General features: G+C 56.3%; 2 protein-coding genes across 4 annotated transcripts; both read right to left on the reverse strand.

The window, feature by feature from the left end:
* Positions 1-1,286: 1,286 nt before the first annotated feature.
* ST6GALNAC4 (ST6 N-acetylgalactosaminide alpha-2,6-sialyltransferase 4) lies at positions 1,287-9,301 on the reverse strand. 2 transcript variants are annotated; one of them, XM_079113595.1, is made up of 6 exons: positions 9,136-9,301; positions 8,631-8,717; positions 6,994-7,182; positions 4,054-4,466; positions 2,920-3,027; positions 1,287-1,962 (listed from the first exon to the last, which is right to left on the reverse strand). In XM_079113595.1, exons 2-6 carry the CDS (start codon positions 8,640-8,642, stop codon positions 1,773-1,775), a joined length of 912 nt encoding a protein of 303 aa, XP_078969721.1. In that variant the 5' UTR covers positions 8,643-8,717; positions 9,136-9,301; the 3' UTR covers positions 1,287-1,772. The 2 variants fall into 2 exon arrangements, with proteins under 2 accessions (XP_078969721.1, XP_078969722.1); XM_079113596.1 differs by lacking the exons at positions 8,631-8,717; positions 9,136-9,301 and adding an exon at positions 8,359-8,602.
* A 140-nt stretch (positions 9,302-9,441) lies between these two features.
* PIP5KL1 (phosphatidylinositol-4-phosphate 5-kinase like 1) lies at positions 9,442-20,460 on the reverse strand. 2 transcript variants are annotated; one of them, XM_079112056.1, is made up of 12 exons: positions 20,396-20,436; positions 19,383-19,586; positions 18,136-18,186; positions 17,819-17,973; positions 17,470-17,594; positions 17,089-17,123; positions 16,948-17,003; positions 16,161-16,273; positions 15,739-15,892; positions 12,884-13,126; positions 12,399-12,627; positions 9,442-9,978 (listed from the first exon to the last, which is right to left on the reverse strand). In XM_079112056.1, exons 1-12 carry the CDS (start codon positions 20,423-20,425, stop codon positions 9,952-9,954), a joined length of 1,422 nt encoding a protein of 473 aa, XP_078968182.1. In that variant the 5' UTR covers positions 20,426-20,436; the 3' UTR covers positions 9,442-9,951. The 2 variants fall into 2 exon arrangements, with proteins under 2 accessions (XP_078968182.1, XP_078968183.1); XM_079112057.1 differs by lacking the exon at positions 9,442-9,978 and having other exon boundaries at positions 12,484-13,126; positions 20,396-20,460.
* Positions 20,461-21,343: the final 883 nt, after the last annotated feature.

The raw sequence follows: 21,343 nt of genomic DNA on the forward strand, positions 1-21,343 counted from the left end.
TGCCATGTTCCATCCCGGCCTCATCTCTGCCCAGCACCTGCAGACCAGGGGATATGGCGACACCACCAGCCTGTTCCCTGTTCAGGGCTTTCCTTCCTCTTTCCATTCATGCAAAGGCTTCAGGGCCTGCCTGGCACGGGGCAGGAGGTGGGACACAAAGGTGCTGTGGTGCCGGTGCCAGGCCTCCAGCCTCTCCCAAGATGGCAGGGCAGGGGAGATGCATCAGGTCACCTACAGCACCTGGAACATCATTTGTGAGTTCCAGTGCAAAATCAAGATGAAAGGCCCCTTTGGTAAAATTACAAAGAATTTCAAGTTGGCAACAGCAGAGATTAAGCTAAGCTAAGCACCAGCTTTGAGTGCTGTGCAGGTCCCATCCAAGAGGGCCCTGATCCCGGGATCTGAGAACTAGCACCCCAGGGCTCCATCCTTTAGTCTCCTGGTCTCCCTGTGAAGGACGGGGGCAGGGCCAAGCCCTCCTTCCAGCCCCTGGTACAGGCTATGGCCTTGGGCGCAGGTCTCAGGCCTGACTGCATCCTGGCCCAGCTGTTGCGCGCGTGCACACACACACACACACACACACACACACACACACACATACACAGACACACACACACACGATGTCTGGCTTTAGCCAAGTGGCTGGCCTCACCTGGGAAGCAGATTAAAACACAGCCACCTCTGGGAGTGGCCTCATACCCTTACTGATGGCTGGATGGGGGGTGGGTCTGCTTCCCTACTTCACAGCTTAGGAAAATAAAGCTCAAGGAAGGAAAGGCCCCAGCCTCAGGGCAGGACTGGCCTCACTTCTGGGCAGCTCCCTGCTCAGCACCCACCAGGGCTGCTGGCTACTTTCCTGTCCTACAAAGGACCAAGACTAGAGTTAACAGGGAATTTAAGTGGCAAAATCTTTGGAATTTGACCCATGGGCCAGGAAGGCAACACAGGGTGGAGGCATTTCCTTCCCACCCTGAATCCTCTGGCCCTGGCTCTGCTGGGCAGAGCAGGGTCCTGAAGAAGCCTCGGATGTGGAACCAGTTTCCTGGGTCAGCACAGTCATGGGGCCAGACGCTGTGGACACCTGGCCTGGTGGGAAAGGGGTGGGGCTGGCACTGCTGGCAGGAAGCCCCGGGGCAGACACACAATCAGATTAAATACCCAAGCCCACACAGCTGTGATCCCTGAAGGCCACAGGACAGGACCTGTCCTCGAGTCCACAGTTAGGGGACCACATCAGGGAGAGAAGCCCAGATCCCACCCCAGACACATCACCACGCTAGACAGGGTCCAGAAAACACGTTTACCCGTACACTCCGGAGAGGCCCCGGCGAGCGCTGCCTGAAGGCCCTGCACCAAGAAACCCCAAGCTGCTGACTGCTCCAACAGAGCCACCAGCCCAAGAATGTGGCACCATAGGCAGCTGGGGTGATGGGTAGAGGGACGACAGGACTGGCATTAGGTCATGATGCTGGTGAGTGGGGGGCCACTGGCCCCAGGGCAAAGGACACTTGAGAGACCTGGCAGTGGGATGAACCCCAAAAAGAAGACATGGATTCCTCAGGGATGGGAGAGACAAAGCTCCTCCCGCTTCCCCTCAAGTCATGAGACTAGAGATGGCTCTAAATATCCCCAGGGTGGGGTAGGAAGGAACCCCAGGTCCACTGGCATGTGGTAGGAAGCAAGAGTCATAAATTAAATGTTCTTGATGGAGTGTGGTGGCCTGGGATGGGACACAGTCCTGCAGAGGCACGGCAGCCAGCCAGCACCAGAGACTACTGGGGCTGCCAGGACGGGTGGGCAAACACAATGGGCCTCTTCTTGGCCCAGCGAGAGAACACAGCCTTCTCGGTGATGAAGCGGTGGGCACTCCGGGGCGCCCGCTCGTGCGCCAGGTACATCTGACACTCGTCCAGCCGGCCCTTCTCGAAGTAGTGGTAAGGCACCGAGGGGTGGCTCTTCTCCCTGTGGGGTGGGGAAGGAGGCCCGAGTGGGACAGGTATTGGGCATCAGAATTACCCACCTCCCATGACCACCCTTCCCAAGGAGCTGCACGCCCATGGAGACCCACACCTGGTCCCAAGAAGCCCAGCCCAGATAGGGGAGGAGTAGGTCAGCTCATAGAACCCAAAGGCCAGGGTTCAAAGCCCCAGGTCTGCCTCTCACAAGCTGGGTGACTTGGCCACAAATGTACCCTGTGAACCTCAAAAGCCCATCTATAAAATGGAGATGGTACACCCATCTTCCAGGGCAAGCGTGCAGATCTAAGGATGAAGACAGCAAAGTGCCCTGCTGGGGCCGGGTTCACTGCTGCCAGCCTGCACGCCCACCTGCCCAGGGGCACTGTGCAGGCCAGCAGTCTGGCCAGGGCCTTGGCAGGAGCACCTGGACTCCTGTCATCCCACCCACATGCTCAACAAATCCCAAAGAGAACAGAGGGTGAATACCCTTCCTGAGCTCATTAGTGATCATGATATTGAGATACAATACCGTAACAGTACTACCAAGTAATATGATAATCTGTATCAGAACTTAATGTTATAATGTTGAAACAGTATCAAAAATAGAAACCTATCTGTGGCATATCACTGATACACATTATCAATACATATACACATATCATTCTTTTTTTGGTGGTGCTGGGGATTGAACCCAGGGTCTCATGGTGCTTGGCAAGGGTGCCACCCCTCTTTTCTCAATTTTATACCTAAAGAGGTGGAGGCCCCAGGAGAGGCAGGACAGCCCAAAGCTACACTGGCAGCTAGGATCATTGTCCCAGCCCATTCTAGAGGCTGAGCTCTGTCCTGAGGCCTGATGCCTGGGGAGTCTGTACCTTGGTCACCAGTTATGAAGCCTCTGCAGCTTCTGCATGGGCCCACAGTCCTCCCTGCCTCTCCTCCTACCCATGCCGGCTGCTCTGACCTGCAATAGCTGTCGCTGACCATCCCGTAGACCACGATCTCCTCGCACAGCTCCAGGGCCAGGATCATGGTGAACCAGCCGGTGCTGAGAAAGGAGCCAGACTGCCTCCTGCAGAGAGGTTGGGAAAACTGTCAGCTGGTCCCTCCGGACACCCATATACTTAGAGTGGCAGCACTGTTACCATCCCAGCCAGGGGCCCTCCACCTCGACCTCTAGAGAGGCTGAGGAGGGCAGAGTCAGCCTGAGGTCAGCAGTGGGCAGCGGGTGAGGCAGGACAAACCCGGTCTGTTCAACCTCACCACCCAAGCTGGGCCTGAGCAAACCCGGAATGATGGGGGTGGGGCTCTTGCCACTTGTCCCCCTCATCTAGGCAATCAGGCCCTGAAAGACAGCAGGGGGCAGCAGAGCCCATGGATAAAAGTGGGAAGCAGTAGGCCGCACATATTTATACTCCAGGAGGTGCGAATGAGAGCTGAGGGCCAGCGGGCGGTGGCTGTCAGGACTACATGCACAGGGGCAGTGGGGGAGACCAGCCAGGGGCCACTGCAAAGGCAGGAGAGGATGGTAGCCTGGGTCAAGGTCATACCCACGGGCATGGGAGGAGAGTCAAGAGCCAAACACAAGTGGCAGGGGGCAGACGAGGTGAATCAGGGTCAAAGCCTAAGTTTCTGGCTGAACCACTGGAGGTGGTTCACACAATTTCCTAGCTGGGAGGTGGGGAGGGCTGGCGGGAGTCAGGAGGCCTCTTCTGGGTGAGGGATAAAATGAGATTTTGGATGCAGAATGCCCAGTGCATGAAGATGGCTGCTGTTATTGTAATTTATTATCTGGAAGGAAACTCAGAGACTAATTGGGATCTCTGACCATCCCCTCCAGAGGGCAGCAGTACCCCCAATATCTCTCCAGCCAGTCAATGTCCCCATTAAGGGTTCCCGAGGTCCCATGCCTCTCACCACCACTGGATTCTCAGTCTGGGTGAACATTTGATGATTGACAGTTCCTCCACCTCCAGCCCCCGATTAGAGGGCAGGATCAGACTGCCTCCATCGTTGCTGACCCCAGGCAGGCAAGAGAAGAGGCTTCTGGAGAAGGCAGGCCCCAGCTGCCTGGCTCCCCAGGCAGGCCCAGGCTCACCGGTTCTTGCCGGTCTCATCCTGGAAGATCTGGTCACAGTAGGCCATCATGCGCTCAGTGAAGGTGTACACCTGCAAGCCCGGGTACATCCTGGTGAGCTGCAGCAGTGTGCGGTAGGTGCGGCCACCCAGGGCCCGGTCCATGTGCTTGCCCTGGCCCCACACCACATACAGAGTGTCGCGGGCCTGCTGGAAATAGTGCGAGTAGTTGCGCAACAGCAGTGGCACACTCGTGTGCGAGATCACGCGCAGGGTGCTGCGATGGCCCACATCCGCCTCAAATCCCACGGTGGGCGCCTGGTTCATGCGAAGCACACACTCGGCCCCGTCGATCTGGGCACCCAAGCCCGAGCCGAGCATCTGGCCGGAGCTGGACACCACAGCACAGCTGTGGCATGGCTCGCGGATGAGCGGCTGCAGGTAGAGGTAGAGGAAAAGAGGGAGGCTGGGACACAGGGCTTCCTCACACCTGCTCCTCCCCCCCAGCCTGGCCACGTCCACTGGCCACATCCACTGACCTCACCCAAGGCTGCATCAGCTCCAATGACTGACTGATCTAAACCTCTATGGCAGCTGGGCAAGCGAGTGACTTTACCAAGGTCACACTGACAGCAAGTGACAGAGATGAGATTCCACATTCAGAGTCCCAGGGTTTCTCATCAGTCATATGTCTCTGTTGCTGTCCCTATGGTCCTAAAGTCCATACGTAAGTCCATGCCTTATTAGGATCACAGGAGCAAATATTAAATATTTATAAAGCACTAGAACAGTCTCTGGCATAGACTGAATATCATAAAGTGTTAAGTAAACATGAACCTCAGTTCTTCAGAACCACACTTGGGCCCCCCTCCCCTGCCTCAGTCAACCCACATGGTACCCAGTTTATAAGTAAAAGAAGTCTTCAGTGCCCACCACAGCTTTGGGAACCCTGGCCCCACCCCTTCCTAGCTATGGGGCCTCAGGCAAGCCTCTGGCCTCCATTTCCTCATCTCTAAAATGGGGATGAAAACACCTACGTGACCCTCTTGTGAACAGGACTGGAAAACGCCTGTAGGAAATAAGAAGCTGGGAATGCGGATGAAGGAAGAAGTGAGGGCAGGACACGGCAGGGCAGAAATATTTTGCAATGCATGAATTCCTGTCCCCAAACTCACGGAGAGTATTGTATTTTTCCATGGAAAGCCAAAACCTCTATCAAACTTCTGAAAATTGGGGTGGGAGTGTGGCTCAGTGGTAAAGGATCTGCCTAGGATGGGTGAGTCCAAAATATAAAAGATCAAAGCAAAAAAAAAAACTTCTGAAAAGGAGCCCAGAGAGGGCTACAAAAGGACCCTGAGAGTGAGAGAGCTGGGTATGGTGGTGCTTGTCATCCCAGTGACTTGGGAGGCTGAGGCAGGAGGACTGTAGTTCTAGGTCAGCCTCAGCAAAAGTGAGGCGCTGAGCAACTTGGTGAGACCCTGACTCTAAATAAAATACAAAATAGGGCTGGGGATGTGACTCAGTGGTCAAGTGCCCCTAAGTTCAATCCCCAGGTTAAGAAAAAAAAAAAAAAAAGATAAAAAAGGGCTGGGGATGTGGCTCAGTGGTAAAGCACTACTGGGTTCAAGCCCTCCTTTTACTCCCTTCCCACCCACACACAAAGAAAGAAAGAAAAGCAAGAGAACATGGCCTCCCTGGGCCAAGTCCCTAAAGGGTGTAAGTGTCTGAAATGAACTCTGGCCTCCACCATGGTGAAGGGACAGCATCCACTCAGCCTACCCTAGCATTTGTCTCACCTGGCCACTCCAGGGGGACACAAGAGTTTGCACCTCCCAGTTATTTTTGTTTCTTCATTAAAAAAAAAAAAATTTTTTTTTAATTTTTGGTACTGGGGATTGAACACAGGGACCTTAACCACTGAACCACATCCCCAGCCCATTTTAATATTTTATTTAGAGACAGGGTCTCACTAAGTTGCTTAGCACCACCACGTCCCTGCCTGGCATCACACATTCTCTTTGACGCTCCTTCTCTTGCAGCTGCGGGATGGATCCTCGGATCCCGCGCACCCCAGGCCAGCGCCTTATCATGGAGCCACACCTTCGGCCCTCCTCACACATTTACCAGGCACTTGTTCTGTACACTTGGATCATCTGCTGACTCTCACAGCATCCCCACAAAGGCAGGAGCCACCATCATCATCTTTTACAGGTAAGGGGGCGACTGAGACTCAGAGGGATGGGGACCTGAAATCCAGCTCCAAGACAGGGTTCCTGAGCACACCCTCCCCCAACACACCAACAGCCACCAGACAGAGAACCTGGAGCTTTCAGCACCACAGATCAGCACTGGGTATCTTTGGGCTAGATAAGAAACCTACCACGTGGGGCCCCTGAAATCAGGGCAAGGGGTGTGAAGTGCCCATGGGGAGGTGGGCACGCCAGGCAGGGGCCACAGCTGAGTCCAGTGTCCCTGTCCCTTCAGAGAGGGGGCCCTGGGGTTGTAAAGACCTTTACCTGTGTCATCTCTATCCTCAGCCACCGTCAGCACAAGGCTAGTCACAGTGCTGGGGCCAAGTATGTGTTTGTTGAGTGGAGAGTGTGCAGACGGATAAATCTAAAGGTGCGCAGACTGCAAGTACCCCAGCATGCTAGGACCGTGTCTGCCTCTCCTGCCAGACTGCGGTGCCAGGTGGGCAGCTACCCTGTTAGACGAACTTTTCATCCCCAGCATCCAGCTAGGAGCAGCTAGGCAATTTGCTTCCTAAAGCCCATTTCCTCTTAGAACTTGGGGGCTCAGAGCGGGAAGTGGCTGGCCAAGAGCACACAGCTGGTGAGCAGAGGAGCCAAGCTCAGGGTTCAGGCTGGTCTGGCACCAGCCTGGTTCTCCCTGTTCCCCAGAGTTGGGGGCACCCTGGCAGCCTCAGCCAGACCTGCGCCGACAGGCTGCCCACCTGACTCACCTTCCCATCTGGCACGCTGCTATATCCACTAAAGTGCAGGGGCCCTGGCACCGTGGGCCTGGGGCTCATAAGGGGGTGGCGGTCCTCCAGGCATGTCATCAGGCAAAGGGGCAGGCAGGCCCAGCAGCACAAGAGGACATAGACAGCAGAGAAGACCAAGGAGCACAGGATGATGAGCAGGAGGCGATCCTGGGGGAGACAGTGGTAACAGGGAACATGGCGGGTGTGCTCCAGTCTCCCAGATCTGAACTCCACTTCAACAGCCCTAAGAATTCCCAGTTGCCATTAACCAGGCCTTCCCCAGATGTGCCAGTTTCTGGACACATGAAGCCATGGAAATAACTCCAGCATCCCATTCTTGGGTAAGGAAACCAATTTGGGTTGAAGATAGAGCTCAAGTTCAAGGCCATACAGCAAAGAAGCAGCAGGGTGGGTGTTAAAGTGTCAACCTGAGTCTTGGGTGCACCGTGCAGCCTTGGGTATGCGTCTCCATCTCTCTGGCCTTTGGCTCAGAGTTCAGAGTTTGCCTCCGTGGCCCCACTGCCATCCCCAACCCGTGCAAGCCCCTAGTTGATGAGCAGGTTGGGGACCAGCAGTCCAGGTGGTAGAAGGGGACTGCAGGGAAACATTACTCAAGAAATGCTGTCAATACTTGAAGAGCTGGTTCCCTGACACTCCACCCCTAGAAACCAGGCACCAGGGGCCATTTGAACCAGGAAGGCCTTCAGCCCTCTAATCTGGGCCCAGGCCTGGGGCCAGTCCTGCTGGTCCACTCAGTGAAAGCCCCCTCTAAGCCTCCCAGGAGCGGCTGCCTGGTCCGGGACAGGATCCATCTGCCATGGTATGCTGGACCATACTGGTCAACACGTGTCTCTGCAGGCTCCAATTTTCTAGGCCCTATGCCACCTCATAAAGCAGCTGCCGGGGCTCTCTGAAAACCAGAGTGGGAAAGCAGCCCCTGCTTCCAGCCCTAGGCACATCCCGCCAGAGGGCTACCCTTTCTTTTCTGCCCACAAGCCACATAAGTTTCTAAAAATAAATCTCTTCTGTGTGGCCAGCTGTTCAGAGGACAGGGTTTAGTCCCTGAGGCTTCAGGCTCTGCCTCGCACCTGGTCCCCTGCCTGTGAGGGACCAAAGACCCAGAGACTTTGACTCGGGCAGTCCAGCAGTTGAGGTTAACAACCCTCAACACCCAGGTCTCTCCCCACAACCAGGTACTCCCAAATAAAGACAAAAGCAGCAGACCCGAACCTTCACACACTAGCTCACTCAGGGTGGACCACCTGGGTGACCATGTAGTACTATTACTTCCATTTTATGGGCGGGAGAGCAAGATACTGAAACCAAAAAGGGGATGTCACTTGCCTGGGTCACACAGTCTCCAAGAGCAGGACTGGGCTCTGAGGCTAGTCACCCTTCTCCTCTGCTCAGGAGCGGTGCGGTCAGAAGTCATCATCAGGGTCTGGGGGTGTGGCTTAGTGGTGCAGGCTTAGTCCTTAGCCTGCCCAAGGCCCTGGTCCCATCCGGAGCACCCCCGCCAAAAAGTGACTGTCATTCTTGGCATGGGAAAGCTGCTGAGGTTACTCAGTGACTAGGCACCTCCAAGTCCCCAGGAGCCCTTCTTCTGAGCCACTTACCCGAGCCTTCATACTGTCGCTGGCCGTCAGCAGTCGGGAGGTTGCTGTCTCCAGGGCTTGGGCAGGAAAGGGGTGTGAGCCCAGCACCTGCCAAGACCCAGAAACTCAGAGCCGAGAAGGTAAAAGGCAGACGGGGTGCCAGGAAACTGAGGTAGGAGAGGGTCCAGGCCAGGGTCAAGGCAAATGGAGCCCAGGAATCAAATGCCTTGAAGTCTCAAAAATCGGACCTCAGTGTCCCATTCTAAAGAGGCTGGAATCGGCGACCTTCGAGAAACCTCCCGCCAAACCAATCCCCATTGTGCAGATGGGGAAGGAGAGGCAGAGAGGAGATGCTCCCGACTCAAGGTCACCCGTCAGGTCTGAGGCGCATGGAGTCAGGAGCCGGAATTCCCACCCCATCCATCCTACCTCCCTATCCGCGGGACGATGGAGAGGCCCGCGACCGCAGGACGTGGGATTTCCACCCCTCAAGATTCCCCGCCCCTTCCCCCGGCCGGGCGCTAACCGGGCGGGCAGTTTAGGGCGCTCCGGAGGCTCACGATCCGCTGCTCGGAGATCCATGTCCCGCGGGCCGGGCGAGCCGGGCTGGAAGCCGGGGCCCCGGGCGGAGGCGGCGCCGCGGCCGCAGCTTCTGCAGGCTGGAAGCCCAACCAGCGCGGCCGGAGCGGAGGCGGGGCCTGCGGGGACGGGGCGGGGCCTGCGCGCCCGGCCGGCGCGACCTGGGCGGGGCCGCGGCGTGGGCGGGGCGTGCGTGGCTGTCCGCACGGTCCGGGGGTTGGGGCGGGGCGTCTGCCCGGGGGTCGGGATCTGGGTTTCTGCTTCTGTCCCTTTCGTGCTCCGGCAAATCCGCCGGTCCTTGCCCGGGCCTGGACCACAGAAGAAAGAGACCTGGAGGTGTCGGAGCCACGGTGCAGTGGCTGCCTGGCGGTTCAGACTTGAGCTTCTGCCAGTGCGGGTGGGGGCAAAGGAAATTAAGCAGGGGCTGCGGGTCAGACAGCCCTTTCAAGTTGGTAATGTTGCCAGACTTAGCCAGTAAAATGTAAGACGCCCAGTTAAATTGAAATTTAGATAAATAATGAAGAAACAAATTGTTTTTAATATGCTTGTTTTATTTTGATTATGTCCATGTGACCTTCACCTTGAGCTTTTCTCCTCTGTGAAGTAGGAACCTGCGACCTACAGAGCCAGGATTGGAACCGCCCGCGGCTTTCCTCAGAGCCAGGTCTCCAGAGCTGCACCTCCCAAAGTGCAGGTTCCTTCTGTTGGGTCTCATGCTGAAATGTGTCCCATTCGAAGGCTCAGATGGCATCCCATAAGGATCTCAAAGCAGGTGGCTTCGAGGGCCAGACTGAGGGCAGAGAGGACTGAAGGGGCAGTTATGGGGCAAAGGAGAGAGGTAGGCCTCGGGCAAAGTGGAAATCACAGGCCCCAAGAGCTTTTTTTCTTAAAAGTTACATTTGGGCCACATGGACAGGGCGCTTGCCTAGCATGCACAGGGCCCTGGGTTTCACCCCCTACAGCAAAACCAAAAACCAAAAGACAACTCGCCTAACCATCCCAGACATGCCCACCTCCCACTTTGGGGCACTAGCCTGGGAACCAGCCCAGGTTCCTCTCTGGACCCCATTTCAGAGTCCATTTTCCTTTTTCTCAGAGGCTTGGGGATGGGCAGGATGCCAGTGGGTCTGTCCCCAGCACAGCAACCTTCCATGCCTGTCCTGCTCCAGGTGCAAAGCCGATACCCTTGGCACTCTGAACCCCCATGCCTTCCCCTGTCCTGTTCAGGGGCAGGGAGGGTGACTGAAGTGGCCCTGATCCTAGAGGTTTCCTTTGAGCACAAGCCCTTCTTCTTCCTCCCCGCAGAGCCTGGCCCCTCAGTCACACAGTGGGTCCCCAAAGCCAGAGTGCTTCTGGCTTCCAAGCCCTCATCCTTCCGGTTTCTTGAACATAGACCCAACCCCAAGGGCCTAATGGTGAAAAGTTCCCTGTGGATTCATTCATCATTCACAATGACTAGTGAGGCAAGGATTCCTTCCCAGAGAGGTTTGACAGGGCAACAGAGAGAAGGCGACATGCCCAAATGGCCCAAGCTCCCAGGGTAGATAAGGATCCAGAGTCCACAGTGGAACTGAAATCTCCACTTGGGTTTTGGAAGCAGCCACTGTTCTTACTCCAGACTATAAGCCGTGCATCATGGGAACACCTGCCTGCCTCTGAGTCACCTCCCTCCACTCTGGCCATCCTCTGACATGCCAGTCGCATCCAGCTCATTCCTATCTCAGGACCTTCGTACTCAGCGCATCTTCTACCTGGAACCGCTTATCACATGCCATGGATTATCACATGGCCAGTTGACTTTTTTCATAATATTTGTCACACTCAAAATGTCCCTGTGTATTAATTGGTTTATTTAAGACCCCCATGCCCTCTACATTCTCGGCTCAGACCCGTCATGTTCTCGGGGACATCTCTGGCACTGCACAGTGCCTGGCGCACACTAGGAGCTCCTAAATGTCTGTTGAATGAGGCTAGGAGTCCTGGTCCCATGAGATCTCGGACAAGTCACTTCCTCCCCTGCAGCTGAAGGCCCTGCCTAGATGCATTGCTGGGCTGAGCTGTCACTGCAGGACAGCAGGGCTCTGTGCTCTTGGTCAGCCTGGTTGGATCCAAACCCCAGGAAATGTGGCAGCTGACCCCAGTTCCTGCTGTGACACCCTGCACCCCCTGAACTTCCCTGACCCATCACCTCCCCACTGATAACAGGGGCCTAACAGCTCTGCAGCCCAGCTTCCTGCTGGGCAGGAGCAAGAAATTCCGTGGTTTATGCCAGCTCAGAGAGGTTGAGTCATGACCCAAGGCCACCCAGACAATAGCAGTGATGTCAGTCTCTTAAATATTCCTGGAACCCACGCCACCACCGCCGTCTCTGGCCTTACCCAACAGGCAAGTGGAATGGCAACACTCGGTGTCACTGAGCGACCCTCCCCAGTGCTGAGTTGCGCAGCCCCCGGGGTCTCACCCGCACTCACCCCTTGTCCCCTTTCACCCAGGCATTTTCCTTCTCTGGCCTCAGGCCCTGGCAGTGCTCTTGGCTGAGACCCCCACCCGCACCCAGGAGTCTGTCTGACTCTTCTGGTCTCACTTGAGCCTCTTCCCAACACCACACAGAGCCTCCTTGCCCCAGCTCCAGAGTCCCCCTGCTTCTCCACGGGGCTTTGTCACACCAGGTAGCTTTGGCCACCCAGACCCTTAGTTCCATGATGGCATCTTGCTCCATCCCCAGGTTTCCATTGCTCAGCAGAGAGCCTGTCACATGGCAGGTGCTCAATAAATATTTAATGAGTTAATGAGGTCCGTTTTCTTCCTTTCCATTTCACACATTAGACCACTGAGGCACAGAGAGGTTTAGCACCTTGCCCTGGTCACACAGCCTAGAGCAGCTGAAGGAAAGGCCCACTTGGGTATGGTTGGATTGGACTGAGGTCAGAGGCCAGACTGGAGATTCCTGGAGGAGGGAGAAGGGGTGACATGGGACTATTGCACAGGATCCTAGTAGTGTCTGCAGCCCAGAACTTTGGTCTGACAACTGACCCTTGCCTCCATTTCACAGATGGGAAAAGGGACTCCCAGAGGACAGAACTCACCGGAGATAAATAGTGGATCTTTAAAAGTGCTTCCCAGAGCTCCAGGAAGCCCCCTCCCCCTGCCTTCTTCCACCTTCAATAGAGTAAGGAGGCCGGGGTTCTGGGGGCTGAACTGGCCACTTACCCGTGCATAAGCCCCTTCAGGCCTCTGGGCCTCGGTTTCCCCATCTCGAAGATGAGGGGGCAGAGCCTTCAGGCTCCCCCTTCCCAGGAGTATGAGGATAGGGCCAGGGAGCCAGTGGCTAAGAATACAGGCTCCCAGGTCCCAAAGGCATGGTGGAGTCCTGGTTCCAGCATTTATTGCTGAATAATCTTGCTCAGTGCCTTCGCCCTCTGAGCCTCCATTGCATGGTCTGTAAAGAGAGAATAGTAGCATTTTTTGAGGATTAAATGGACTGATTATAGGGGACAACACCGGGCACAGCGCCCCCATCAAAGGAGCGAGTGTTATAGCATTAGTTGGCGGATGCTGCCCTCCGGTGGCCATCTGGAGGAACAGCAGGCGAGCTGCCCGGGCCGGGCTGGAACCAGCGTTCCCGGCGCGTGCCCATTGTCCCAAAAAGGAGAATGCGGCCAGGTGCGGGTCACTCGGTGTGCTCCTCTACCCACTGGCAGAGGCGACGGGCGTAGCGAGCCGGGCTGACGGTAGAGAAGGTCCGGCCCGGGTAGCGCAGCGTCTTCCACAGGTGCTCCAGCCGCTTGCGAAGCCCGTAGACCGTGGCGAGATCCACTAAGCCCAGGAAATAGCGTTGCTCGGGTCCGTCCAGGATGTGGAGGGCGTTGGGGGCGTCTGGCAGCAGCCGGCGGTTCTGGGCCTCGGGCTCCTCCGGGCTCTGCGCCCCTTGCACAGACCTGGGGGTGGGCCAACCGGAGAGTGAGGCTGCCTCCTCCTCCGGGGAGCCCCCACCGGGCAGCCCGGTTCCCACTCCTGCTGTGCCTGAGCCGGTGGCGTCAGGTCGGCTGGAGGCCAAGTGGAGGCCGGTGCTCTGGAGATGCGCAAGCACCGACCACAGGTGCCCCGAGCGCTTGAAAGGCAGCCGGCCCCGCTGGAGACGTGCGGTTCGCGTCCCACACGTACTGAATTGCGGAGACAGTGTGGGAAAAAGAATATGAACTATCTTATCGATTTTTATGTTGATCAGATGAAATTGATCAAATTTTGGATGCACTCAGTAAATTATACTATTAAAATTAACAATCTGTTTCTTTTTTTTAAACTGAAACTCCTTGAAAAATTTAAAGTACACGTGTACTGGGGAATGAGATTGATCAAATTATGTGCATGCACGAATCCGGCATAATGCGTTTATGTATGATCACAATGCACCAACAAAAAAGTAAAGAAAATAAAGTACAGGTGTAGCTTTCATTATTTTTCTCTTGGGTAGTGCCAGTCTAGAGCATTTGGGTCACACAGACCCTGGCTCTGAGCTTACCAGCCACGTGACTTTGGGTAAATCCCTTATGTAGGTATTTCCTAAACTTCTGTTTGGGGCCATCCAACCCGGTAAGTCTAGGAGTCACAGCTGAAATTTTGCAAACAAAGTTCAACAACCCCAGTGTGCAAATGTGTGTGTGTGTGTGTGTGTGTGTGTGTGTGTGTGTGTGTGTTGGCTTCAAAACATTGCAAATCAGAAGAAGTCTTTGGCAGGACCCCCAGTCCCAGCAGAAGCAGGTTCAATTCCCTAACTTTGCCCTGTGGGGGTTACTGAGGGGCTTTATTCCTGTCCTATCAGGGTCTTGGGAGAAAAAAGCCAAAGGAGATAAACTCTGCCAGAGAGGCAATCAATCAGAACCAGTGGTTTGAGAGCCAGACAAGTTGACACGGGAAATGTGGGGCCGGGTGTGTGTGTGTTTTCTGAGTGGGGCTGGGAATTAGGCGAGGGGGTGGGAGGAACAGCATGAAAAAAAATTCAATGTAACAATAACATTTCTTTCTTTCTTTCTTTCTTTATTTCTTTCTTTCTTTCTTTTTTTCTTTCTTTCTTTTTTTTTTTATTTTTTTTGTTGTAGATGGACAAAAAATATCTTTATTTTATGTGGTGCTGAGGCTCGAACCCAGCACTCACATGTGTTAGGCAAGGGCTCTACCACCGAGCCACACCCCCAGCCCAATAACTAACCTTCCTCCTCTCCTCTCCTCTCCTCCCCTCCCCTCCCCTCTCCTTTTCTCTCTCTCTGTCTCTTTCTCTCTCTCTCTCTCTCCCTCTCTCTCTCCCTCCCTTCCTTTCTTCCTTTCCTTCTCTCTTTCTCTCTCTCTTTTTCTTTCTTGTACTGGGGATTGAGCCCAGGGGTGCTTAACCACTAGCCACATCCCCAGCCCTTTTTTATACTTTATTTAGAGACAGGGTCTCACTGACTTGCTTAGGGCCTTGCTAAGTTGCTGAGGCTAGCTTTGAACCTCCTGCCTCAGCCTCCCAAGTCGCTGGGATTACAGGCATGTGCCACCACACCCAGCTGTAACAATAACCTTTCTAAGCAAACCAGGACTTACTGACTGAATGCCAGCGGTGGCCTGAGCATTAGCTGCCCAGTGGAAGGCAAGGAAGGAGACGACCTGTGACCCACAGCAAGAGCCATCCATTCAGGTGGGCCCAGCCTGGTCCTGCCCTTCCCTACCCATCCCAGGGTCTCTTTCTAAGGGGCAGGAATGGGGCTGGAGGAGAGGACCTCATCTGTCACTTCCCTTGTCCACCCACCAGATGGAAGGCTTTGAGTCTTCAAGTGCCTGCTTTGATCCCATGTCATTCGTTCAAGCACAGTGGGCGGGAGAAGGACCACCTAGTAACTAAGCAAGAGCCCGTGGGTCCTCGGGAGCCACTCCCCAACCCCGCTTCCCTCTCTCAGGCTAAAATGAGGCTCATCTCAGTCTCACCAGCTCCTGGTTAGCAAGCAAGGAGTGACAATTACTGCTACAAAGGGGGAGGGGACACAATGATGGTGCCCTCAGTGCTCTAAGGAGGGGATGCCTGGCTGAGAGGAGAGACACCCCTTTTCTTCCTTCCTTTCAGTGCAGGGGATTGAACCCAGGGCCTTGCACATGCTAGGCAAGTGCCCTGCCACTTAACCATATTTCCAGACCTTTTGAAAAATTTCGACAGTCTCACTAAGTTCCTGAGACTGGCCTCAAACTAGGGATACTCCTACCTCAGCCTCCTGAGCAGCTGGGATTACAGGTGTGTGCCACCATACCCAGTGGCCAGGACCCTTTCTGTGGCTGAAATTAAGTAGGTGTTTGCCCTGGCGGAAACCTTCGTGATCCCACAATCCCTGCTGGAACACGGGCAGACTCTCTGAATCAGTACTGAGTCCCTTGTCCAGCGGGACCTCATTAGTTATGTCCCTGGCTAGGGTCCATCTGTGCCCCTTGCCTCTGCTAACCTGGCTGCCCCAGCCGGTGCTCTGCATTCCCACACCTGATTTCTCCCTCACCCTTGTCCTCGCCATTGCCGGGTGGGGCTCACCTGGCCATGCGCAAGATGAGGCAGCTGCCCTGGCCCCTCTCGTCCTCATGGAGACATTGGAGGGCCATCAGGAGGCTGTAGTCCAGCACGTTGAGCTCCCGGAGGAAGGCCGTGTCCAGCTCCATCTGGCGGAGAAGCCAGCTGCGTTGGGGCCCTGCGGGAGCATCAGTAACCCTGCTGAGCACTCAGCCCAGGCCAGCCCCAGGAAGGCAGGCGTCATTCCGGACCCCATTTCACAAATGAGGAAACTCATCTATCGTTTTCCTTGGTCACCTAGCATTGCAAGCGGTGAAGCCAGGATTTGAGACCTGTTCTACCTGACCCTAGAATCTAGGCTCTTAAGGACCCGGGCAGAGGGCAGTGCCAGGGACACCCATCCACCCTTCACCCTGGCATAGACAGTGACCACACCCGTAGCTCACCCAGGTTGATGGTCTTGCCCTGAAAGTTGAGGTCCTTCAGCACCAGGACAAGGGGGCTGCCCGCAGGGGCCGGCTCTACCCAGCGGCTTACCTCACAGCCCTTGATGTCATACCTGGAAGGTGCGGGACAGGTTCAGCTTTGCAGAGATAAGACACACAACAAGCTCCACAAGGTACTGATTAGAAAGAAGACTTTCTACTGGGTGAAAATATGCAGCATCTCTATCCTCACAACAATCCCAGTCTGCTAGTGTCCCCATGCTAGAGATGAAGAAACTGAGGTTCGGAGAGTTCCTCTGACTTCTCTGAGCCACGCAAAGCAAAGACCAGAACAGGGATTCACACTCAGACCTCTGGAAGCACAGCCCTGGAAGCCCAGCTTGACACCTGGTCAACCCAAAAATGGCCCATAAACATCACCAGGAGGGCAGGGGGAAGTTGATGGCTCTGGGGTTGGGGACCGCTCAGGGGCAACCTGCAGGCAGAGTCGGGGCTGCATGTAGCCAGGCTGGGTTTGGATCCCTGCTCCCCTTATTCCCGCTGTGACCTTGGCCTTCCTCAGTTCCTCAGCTATAAAATAAGGATATAAACCACCCATCCTTCCCCCTGGCTCTGGGAGTAAAAAAGATAATGAACGCAAGAGCTCAACACAGTGCCGAGTGCTCAAGAGATGCCGGTGGCTGGTGTCACTCTCTTCCTGGGCCTCGGTTTCACTGTTTAGTGAGCAGTGTTAGGTGACGCACTTGGGGTGCCGTCGAGGCGCTGGGCCTACTCGCGGCCAACTCACCTCTCGCAGATGCGACCGGCGGGGTAAAAGACGCTTTGCATGATGATGAAGTATTTCTGGGGACAGTGAGGAGTGAGGGACGCCAGGTCTCGCCTTCCTGCCGCCCCCACCGCCCAGTCACCTTGCGGCGGCCTCACCCACCTTCTTTCCCTGGGCCACCCTCAGACTGTGCACTCCTGGAAGGGGAGAGGGCGCCACGTGAGGGCCCCCAAGTTCCACCCTGGGTCCATCCAGCCTCCATGCCAGCTCCAAGCCTCCTTCTCAAAATTCGCGGCGTCCTGAGCCCGCCCCTCCAGCCCCCCCCCCCGCCCGCCAGGCCTCTCCTTTGACTCGAGTCGGTGTCCCCAGCCCCAGACAAAGCTCCAGTGATGCCCCGCCACGGGCTAGGTCTCCGCCACACACCTGCCGGGACAGTGGGATCACGTCTGTGCCTTTGGGCCCCGCCCCAGGCCCTGGCCCCGCCCACAGACCCCAGCCTCCCCAGAAATTTTGTCCTCTGAGACCCGCCCCCAGCCTCCGTACCCAGCAACCGCGCTAGCAGCGAGTGCGGGTGCCGCTGCAGGTGCTGCACGTAGCGGGGCAGGTGGGCGAGCAGCACCCTCACCTCCCGGCGCCGCTGGGTCTTCAGAAAGAAGCGCTGGTCGTGGCTGCGGGGTGGGCGGGAGAGGTCTCGATCTCACCGGGCGGGAGAGTCTCCCACCCGCCTCCCGCACCAAGATCCTTCTCCCGGGTCTGGTCTGGCGGTCTCGCCCTCGTCTTTCCTCCCTCTGGCCCTGATCCTCCCTGAGCTTGACCACTGTTTCTCTCCCCAGTGGACTCTCCCCCTGCCCAGGCGCCACCTCCACCCGCTCCACCCCTGCAGCAAGCTCACGACAGAAAGAAGCTGGCCTTGCTCTTGGAAGTGCTGAGAAACTGCAGGTAGGGGCCGCCGGGGCCCAGAGCGGCCTGATAGTCCTCTTCCGCCAGGCCCAGGGAGCGCCGCAGCCGGGCAAAGGCTGGGCCAGCCAGGGTGCCCAGCTCGAAGCCCTGGGAGCAAAGCGGGGTGGGGTGGGAGGATGGGAGAAAGAACAGCTCCACAGTGACTCCCTGGGGCCAGCCATCTCTCCCACTGCACAGATGGGGAAACCCGAGGAGCAAGAGAAAGACCAGGACAGGCGCCCTCCCGTGCAGGAGCCTTGGGCTTCCTACCTCGTGAACCTGGGTCAGGACCTCAGAAAAATCCTCCTGGGAGGGCAGCCCCTGCAGGGACCAGTAGAGGGAGTCAGGGAAAGTCAAGGTCCCCCACTGCCTTCCCAGGATCTCAAGTGTTCTGCACCAGGCCCTGCCCCCTGACCTCAGTTTGATTTCTTCAGCAAACAGGGACCTGAAGTGTCCCTGTGTGTGCCTCAATTGGGCAGATGGGCTGCTGTACATTCCAGGACTGGAGGGAGCACCTCTGTAACTGAGGCAGGGTGTGTCTCATCCACTGCTGGGTCCTCAGCCTCGGGCTCTGAGTTCAAGTCTGCACATGCACTCAGACATATGTGTTGGCCTAATGAAGCCAGATTCCATCCAGTACAGAGAGATGGCCCTGAAGCCAAGGGACCTGCCTGACACAGCCTGGAAGGGGCAGGATCACAGAAGGCTTCCTCAGGGAGGTGACCCTGAGCCAAAATCTGAAAGGTAATGGAGCTGGAGCAGGGTGCTCATGGCAATGCAAACATTGGTGGCTACCAGCAAGGGAGCAGGGCGGGCCTCAGTGTCTGAAGCCAGTAAGGCAGGGATGTGGATGATGCTGGACAGTTGGCCCTTGCAGGCAGCAGGGTCTTGAGGCCGTGGTGAATACTGGGGCCCTATGGAAGATTTTCAGCTGGCGTAGAATTCAGATTGAATTTAGACTCCCTGGGGACTCTCCCTTGACCCCAGGTCCCTGTACCAGGACTTGGTTGTGTGATAAGTTCAAACTGTGCACATGTGCACACACACAAACAACATACATGCTCACCCAGACCCGCCCAGCTGCTGAGTTTGCAGCTGGGTGGCCCTTTCTGCTGAGCCAGCATGGCCCCAGCATAAGCTCCAGGGAGGATGGGCTGGGCTGGCAGGGTGGGGGTAGGATCCCTTCTCAACCATACACCCTGGCAGGGCTGGGATGACCTCAGAAACCAGAGTGTAAAGCCCTCCATCCATTTTACAGATGGGGGCACTGAGGTCTAGAGAGAGGTAGAGACCCACTTAGAGTCACACAGCAATCACTTGAGTTGAGGGGTTCCTCACACCCCAAGATTCCGGGATTCCCACCACTCAGAATGTTCCTCCCTCCCTGCAACAAGCCTGGGCCTTCCTCTGCTTAGGAGCCCTCTCTGATCCTCAGTTCGGCAGTATTAGCAAGGCAGGCCATCAGCCAGGTCTTGCCCTCAGTGTTGTGGGGTGCACGAGACCACCTGGCCATTTACCATGAGCGGGTGGTCTATGGAGACCTGCGTGGCAGCCCAGAGCCCTGCCTGCATCATACATGTCAGCCCATGCAGCTCATGTCCTGGGCTGATCTCAAACAGGCCCAGGCGTGATTGCTTGTCTCGAAGGCGCCAGAGGAGGCCACGGCGGTTGGAACTTGAGGTGGCTGCTCTGCGTCCAGTTTCTGGGGAGGGGGCCAGGACCTGGTGAGAAGAGGCACCAGAAGCAAAGAGCACCCAATGGCATCTCAGAGGGAAAAGACCCAGGTTCAAGTCCCACTTCCACTACTTGTGAGTCTTCACCTCATCTTTCTCTGCCTCAGTTTCCTCAGCTGTAAAGTAGGGATAATGCTGTGCCCATCTCACCAGGTGCTGGCCCACAGTGTCCAAACAGAGCCACGGTTATCACAGGCAGAGCATGCGTTCTGCTGTCAAACCCAGCTTAAGCTGGCAGTCTCTCGTCAGCTGCGTGACCTTTGGTAAATCGCCCTGGGTGGACCCCTGCCTCATCTGCAATGTGAGAACTAGTGACTCCTTCGTGGCAGGTGTCAGCTGTGTTACTGTAGAATTTGAAAAGCTGGAGCACAGGAAGCCTTGACAGCAGGAGCTGAGTGCCGGTGATTCAGTCAGATCTCCGCGTGCCTGCGCTGGGTTCCTCCAGGCCAGCGCGGAGGGTCAGCACGATGCTGAGATCACTACCAGTTGGCTCATTACTAGTGGGCGCCCAGCATGTGCCCAGCACCGGCTGGGCTGGAGCTCCTAACAGCCCTATGAAGGAGCTTTGCCACCATCCCCATTTTCCTGATAAGGAAACTGAGGAAGACCTGGGGAATACCCGCCAGATCACCCTCTTCCTTCATACCTATACCCCACGTGGGGCGTGTCCTGGCCCTCACCCAGGGCAGGGCCCCTCCTTGGCTGGATGGGGGCGTGTCCGCGCTTTTGCCTGAGGGGAGACCCGGCCCAGCCCACCAACCCTTCCCTCTCCTGTCCTCTCTGTGGTTCGCACCTACCTCGCGAGGCCCGGGGCTTGGTGCGGCCATCGCCCCCGCAGCAGCTTCCCGGGCTTTGGCCGCATCCCCGCCGCCCCGCTGCAGGATCCAGGCTCCGCCCCTGCCTCAAGGCTAGCCAATCGCGTAGCGCCGGTCTCGGCTGCGTCCAATCGGCGCGGGGGGCGCTGGCGACCGCCTTCAGGTCCCGCCTCCTAGGCTGCAGCATCTTTCAGACCGCGGTCCCAGCGGGGCGGGGCCGCGGGGCGCTAGCGAGGGTCCGCCAGAGGGAGGACCTCCACATCCCGCCTGAGGCGGGGGATGCGGGTCTTCCGGGGCCCTTGCAGGGCGGGTAACGTCAATCCTGCCCCGCCCACCCATTCAGTTGTGAAATTCCTATCAATTGTCTTTCAAGAGATGAAACTAAGATCCTGAGAAAAAAGTGCCTACCTCCAGGTCAGGAAGTCAGAGCATCCATTCATTCAACGCATATATTTGGAACACCCACTTTGGGCTGGGAAGAGGTCTAGGCCCCGGAAATTTAGTGACGAGCAAGTGGGTGGAAAACAGCTGCTAGTGTGATTTTTAAAAGCATAAATCCGATGATGTCACTCTCAAGCTTAAAACCATGGCAGTGGAACAACATTCAAATTCCTCACCATGGCCCAGGCCTATCCGTCCCACTCCAGACCCAACCCCAACTATTCTCCCTCTCCAACCCCCTCAGCCAGCCTCCTGGGTCCCTCCACCAAACTCTTAACGGAGGCTTTTGCAGTTGCTGTTCCCTCTGCTTGAAATCCTTTCCCCCAGACTTTCACTTGCCTTGGTCCTTCTTGTCACCTTGAAGGACTCTCAGTGCCCCTTCCCACACTCCAGAGTATGTCATGTTGATTTCCTTCGTTGCCCTTAACACTGAGATTGCCTGGTTCATTTACTGGCTTATTACACTGTCCCCCCCAGAGTGGGGGTGCC

The sequence above is a fragment of the Sciurus vulgaris genome (assembly GCF_902686455.1).
Source record: "Sciurus vulgaris genome assembly, chromosome: 15".
Lineage (NCBI taxonomy): Eukaryota > Metazoa > Chordata > Mammalia > Rodentia > Sciuridae > Sciurus > Sciurus vulgaris.